This window comes from Phyllostomus discolor, chromosome 1 (assembly GCF_004126475.2).
Source record: "Phyllostomus discolor isolate MPI-MPIP mPhyDis1 chromosome 1, mPhyDis1.pri.v3, whole genome shotgun sequence".
In the NCBI taxonomy this organism is placed as follows: Eukaryota; Metazoa; Chordata; class Mammalia; order Chiroptera; family Phyllostomidae; genus Phyllostomus; species Phyllostomus discolor.
The window spans coordinates 52,331,819-52,337,818 of NC_040903.2; the positions used below are offsets into that span (position 1 = coordinate 52,331,819).

The window sequence follows — 6,000 nt, forward strand, 5'->3', positions numbered from 1 at the left end:
GGGATGTGGCCCCTGAAAGGTGCCTACCAGGTTAGATGATAAAGGATGGTGGGATTACAAATGCATGTTTGTAGAGTAAGGTTGAGAGACCTGGAAGGGAAAAAAGCAATTGTCTCTGATTACATAATTCTCCAGCCACTTCCTATCCGGAAGCTAGACCTCATCTCGGACTATCACTATGGCACAGTGCTAAGCAGCACTGAGGCTTGATGGCGGGGGACAGATTCACATGCCAGAGCATAAAGGGGAAGGAATGGATGCCAGGACTAGCCAGCCAGCCATCCAAGTTAATAGGACATATAGGTAGGATGTTCTTGGTATGAAACCACCAACCTGTGTGCTTTAAAATGTCCCACCTTTCTAGACATCCAAAATCCATAGCCAGCTCAATCTTTCTGAAGAAGCTCCATCTTGGTGTGGTACACACATTATTCCAAAAGTCTGGCCCAGTGCCCGGGCACTGTCATGGCTGTGGTAAACTTATTGTCCTTTGCTTTTTCTTGAAATTTTAAAATTGTTTCTCAAAGACTTGGTCTGTAAATACTTTCCTAAGAAAGAGTGAAGGAAAGGTTAACAAAATGATCACGAAGACCTACTCCATGTTTCAAGCACACACCATCTATCTGCCCTTAGCCTCTGAAGATGACACAGCAGGGAACGCACTGGAGTTGTTTTTTGAGCACAGTGACTTTTTGCCCCTGTGTGCCCCATAGCCTGTCACCCATTCCCCCCTGTCAGACAACTGCAAGCACACAAGAGGTCCTGTCGGGATTCAGTGCTCTGTCAGGCAGGAGCTCCTCTGTGCAAATCTAACTGGCCTGTGTAGGAAGAAATACATTCTTGGTCACCTCATAACCAAAATGAAACCAAAGGCCATTCACTACGAAAACAATCATCTCTTCTCTTGACCTCCCTGAAGCTAGAGGTAGCCTCCAACGTTAGAACTAGAGCATCTGGTGGAAATGAGAAGCTGTCTAAAATTTTCTCATGTCCCAACACTGTCACTTTTAAGAAATTAATATTTTAAAAGATTTAAGTATATCTTTCTTACATATTTCTCTCCTTACCAGATGTAGAAAACTTAGCCACAGCGTGTTGAAGGGGTTACTGCCTGAGAGGAAACTATCCTCAGTACACATCCATGAGTCAGTTATGCATCTCTTTGGGCACAGGTGTTCCCCCATAGGTAGGAAAGGGATGGTCACTTAACTCCTCCAGCAACACTTATTAAAAGTGATACCTGGGTGGAGTGTTTTTGGTCGATTCAGCCAACATTGAATCAATCATTTGCAGAAAGGAGAGAGTAGGTGTTTTAGCAGCTTCTGCCTGTACATGAGTAGAAAATAACACAAAGCAAGATTTAAGGAGTTACTAAGGACTGAGAAAATTCCCTTTTTCTGGAGCTCTTCAAAGAAAAAAAAACAGCCACTCATTTTCTTAATTGTCTACATATGTCTCTGACTAGATTTTAAGGCCCCCTCCAACCATCATCGATTGAAAGCCAATTATTCTAAGAAATCATGGTGGAGCATCTATTGACTGGAAGAAAAAAAACACACTGATCTACAATCAAAAAGCACAGCATACAATTAAAATAGCTTGGTATGGGTTTTGGTAATTGAAGAACAAAAATCCAAATATAAGTGAAGAGAAAGCCACAGAGAAAAGCAGTTTTAAAGAAGTCCCTTGGGTGTCCCAAATGGCCCCCAAAAGCTGCCTAACATCTACGTCATACAGAAGCAAAAGGAGAGAGATGTTACCTGCCAAAGGAGACAGCTAATTTCAGCTGCAGGCCTGGAAAACTGTTTTTTTCAGGCTCTTCATTATTTTTTAGATTCTGGGCTACCAAGTGTCCAGGCATTTCAATCTGTTTTCTTCCAGCCTGCTCTTGTTTTCCCAGCTCCTCTTTATTACTATGGCGATTTCCCTGCTTAAAAACTGATTTGTCACACAGCAGAGATTAAGGGTTGAGCAATCTGAGCTCTAAAATCAAAGTAATGTAACGACAGGACTTCAGAGATTAAAACACCTACAGCTGCCAAAGGTGAGAAAAGACTGAACAGTCAGTTAGGAAAGAGACTAAGAGTCTGAGTCCTCAAGAGCTGCCTTGCTGAAGGACAAGCTCCCACACCCAGGAGAGAATAAACCAAGTTATCCTCCCTGCAGCCAGTCTGCCAGTAGGGAAACCACAGGCAGGCAGGGCTGAGGCAGCTCCTGGAGTAACCCTGAGGCTGGCAGGGAAACTTGTCAGGCCCTGAGGTTCAGTGAGGAGTACCTGGTGAGCACATGCTGCAGCACAGGTTCACCTGGCCAGGGCCACAGCCAGGGTGCTCTGGTCCAGGCCTAGCTGTCAGGCAGCCTGTTGGGGAGGGCAAGTGGATAGAGACAAAAGACCCTGTGGTACTGTAGAGGAAAGGAAGGGACTGCACGCAATGCAAAGCTGTTTCTACTGGGTAGCCAATATAGGTTTCCTATTTTTAAAAACTTGATGCCACCATCCCCCCTGCCCAGGAGCATGAGCAAGTCAGCCTTCTCATAAATAACTCCTGGTGGAGATGCTCACAGCAGCGCCATTGCCGTCTCATGCAGGTGTGAGCAATTAAGAGGTACCTGCCTTCAGAACTGAGATCTGTTCACCTGATTTGGCAAATCCTATTTTAATCCTTCTCATCCCTAATGTATCTCACTCACAGAAGAAGAAACGAGTTAACTTTTTGAGTTTGCAGTGTACTGGAGGTTGGGGGAGGGCACTAGGAGGAGGTGGGAAGGTAGAAACATTCTGACCTAAAGATTTTACTGTTAATTATGTTTTCAGATTAAATGGAAAAAGGAAGACACATCGTAGATAGCAGAGAGGGAATAATGCAGGTACTGCTCATTTTCAGGAATTCTTGGCATTTTAGGTAGAGACCAACTCTAAAAACTCGTACAGATTGACAGAAAACGTGTTTGCCTGTCAACTAGGTAAGAAAAAAAGGTTCACTGAGATTCATGGAGGCAAGAACTCAGGCTACAGGTCTCCTCCTCGCCATCCTCTCTCTGCCCCACCCCAGACATCCAGATGGAAACCAGTAAAGTGAGTGCACACTTGTCAACTCCTGGGGACCCCAGGGCCACGGTCAAGCTCAGCACGCCACTGCAGACAGCCCTCCCTGCGGGGACACACCCTCTACCACCTACCTCAAACATGGGAGAGGCGCCCTTGCTCGGCAACGTGCAGCCCAGGAGCTCGGCGAGAAACTTTGCCATATACGAGCAGTGAGGCAGCGTCCCCTCCCGAAGCGCTGGATCTGTCCTTTCCCCACGCAGGAGCCCAAGCGGCGAGGTCTTGCCCGCAGCTCGTGGGCCAGCACGGGCTAATTCTGTGCAGCTGCCCCGCAGCGGCCAGGGACCGGGGACCGTGGGGCTAGCGAGGTTGCTGCCCCGCCACCGCAGTCCGGGGTGCGAGGTACGCGCAGCCTTACCCGCCGACCCAGCGTCCCGCGCCGAGCCGCGGGATCCCGGGCGCAGCGGTCTGCGCTAGCCTTTCCCGCTGAATGTCACTATTACCACAGTAAGGGAAGGGCCCCGCCGAGGGGGTGGCGGGAGGGCCAACGGCTCCGCGGGGCGGACGGCAGCGTGCGGGCAAGGGCAGCCGGCGGGCACGGCGGCTCAGGCACCATTAGGCCCAGCCCCGGGCGCGGACACTCCAGAGCTTGGCTGGGGGAGCCGAGGCCTGACGCTAGCCCGAAGAGCAGGAGGCGATGGTGGGGGAGGGTCTGCCTTGGCGGGCCCTCAGGGCTGACCCACTTCCCCGGTTTCCCTTCCTCCGTGCTAATGGAGGTAGATAGGGCGCTGCTGCGGTTGCTGCCTGACCCAGGCCAGTTACCGCTGCAAGGCGCCTGCTGACCAGCGGGGCTCCCCCACCGTCCAGCGTCAGCCCCACCCTCCCTTTCCGAATGGGAAAAGGTTCCTGAAGCCTGAGAGGAGGAATTCCTTCCCGTTCTTAAGTTAACCCTCGTTACAGAAGGGGGCAGGCATAGGTAAGCCCTAGAAGGGGAAAGGTGACTCTGCAGGCACAGTGGCTGGGTCAGATATGCTCCATCATCTTTGTCACGGCTGTCCCCGTGGCCTGGGCTGGAGTGAGGTTTTGGGGTGAGGGAGGATGGGCTTGGCCAGGAGAGTGGTAACAGACACGTATGGCCCTGTTGTTCTTTCCAAACCCACAAGGCTTGTCTTTTATAAATAAGGGAGATACTTGTAGGACACAAGACCTATGTTACGTATTTATGTTGCATCTCTATAGCTGTACCTCTCAAACTTTAGCGTGCGTAAGAATAGCCTGGAGATTGTTTTAAACCAGAACTGTGTTTTCATTAGGCACTACGGCAGATTCTGATGCAGATAGAGCTCGGGCTGGACTTGGAGAAACATTGCCCTACCTTGTCAAACCCACAGGACAACACATACAAGAACTGTAAAAGCATTAGATTGGTGACAGAGACCTTAGAGAAAGTTTTGTCAAATCCTCTATTACCATATGCAAGAAAAACAGCTACAAAAGTCCCTAATAGTTCATCAAGTCATATTGTGTTAGAGATTCCAGGTAAAAAGGAGCGTTCTATAAATGCTTGTTTGACTGAATAGAAGATGGATGATTGGATAGATGGTGATGAATAGGTGAGTCCAGATTTCCTGATTCTCATTTCAGAATTTTAGCTGGCACAGCCATCTCACTGTGAATATAGGGAATTTAGGAAATAAAATGGGAAGCAAAGGTGTTAAATTAGCTTGAATATGGCAGCTCCGTGCTTCTCAAACTTTTCCTGTTGAGTATTTTTCATAGTAAAGAGATTATCAAAAACAAAGTGTCTGGCTTATTCAGGTTTGCTGTAATATATAAAGACCTACTCCCATGAGTAGGACCTTACGCATGGGAGTAGGTCTTTATCCAGAATCCCCTGCCACAGCACTAGATAACTCCCAGCAGCAAAATCAAGTAAAAGGTGACCTCTGGGCTACACTACAAAGAAAAGTGAAGGGAAATAATACACAATGAGTACCTACAAGTATCTCAAGTACTGTGTCCCTAGGTTAGAGCATGGGCTCTGGGAATAGACTACCTGGATTTGAATCCCACTTCTGATATGTAATAGCTGTGAGACTTCAGGCAAGTGACTTCTCTGTGCCCAGTATCCTCACTTGCTAAGTGAGCATAATAATAAAGGTAGCTACTATATAAGATTTGTATTCGTTTTCTATTGCTATCACAGCTTAGCATCTTAAAGCAACACCCATTTATTATCTCACAGTTCTGTGTATTAGAAGCCTGGGTGGGGTCTCAAGTGAATTCTCTGCTTGAGAACTCACAAGGCTGAAGCCAAATGCCAGCCAGCTGGGCTCTCCTCTGGAGGTTCTGGTAAGAATCCCCTTCCAAACTCATTCAAGTTGTTGGCAGAATCCAGTTCCTTGTTTCCTTGTTGGTTGTCATCCAGGGCTGGCCCTCTGCTTCTGGAGCTTGCCCAGGCTCTTTCCTTGTGTGACCCCCTCTGTCTTCAAACCAGCAACTGCATTGAGTCCTTCTCATGCTTTAAACCCCTCTGACCTCCTCTTTTGACAACAAGCCAGAGAAAACTTGCTGCTTTTAAGGAGCTCATGTGATTATATAATTATAATATCTAGGCCCACCTGGCTAACCAACTGATCAGTCATCTTAATTACATCTTCAAAGTGTGGCCACATAAAGTAACATAATCCCAGAAGTAACTCGAGGGTGAAAGCCATGGGAGCTATCTGTTTTGAGGAATAAGTAAATGAATGCATTTTTGTCACTTTGAACACTGTTTTATTTTGTGATATTTATATTAAAAATTCAATAAAGGTTAGCTGTTATTTTTTTTTCTACTCATGTCACCTAACTCAATTGTCACTACAACTCTATTATCTTAAAGGTAGGAAATCAAGAATCAGAAACATTGTCTAACACCACACAGCAGGTTAGTGGCAGAGCCAGGAATCAAA

The 6,000-nt window shown here is 47.2% G+C and overlaps 1 protein-coding gene across 1 annotated transcript in view; it reads right to left on the reverse strand.

Moving 5' to 3' along the window:
* RASGEF1B (RasGEF domain family member 1B) overlaps nucleotides 1-3,322 on the reverse strand; it is a 521,074-nt gene extending 517,752 nt beyond the window's left edge. The window contains exon 1 of the mRNA XM_036022574.1: nucleotides 3,181-3,322. Within this exon, the coding sequence (XP_035878467.1) occupies nucleotides 3,181-3,249 (69 nt within the window). The 5' untranslated portion in view covers nucleotides 3,250-3,322. The remainder of the gene's footprint in view (nucleotides 1-3,180) is intronic.
* Between the last annotated feature and the right edge of the window lie 2,678 nt (nucleotides 3,323-6,000).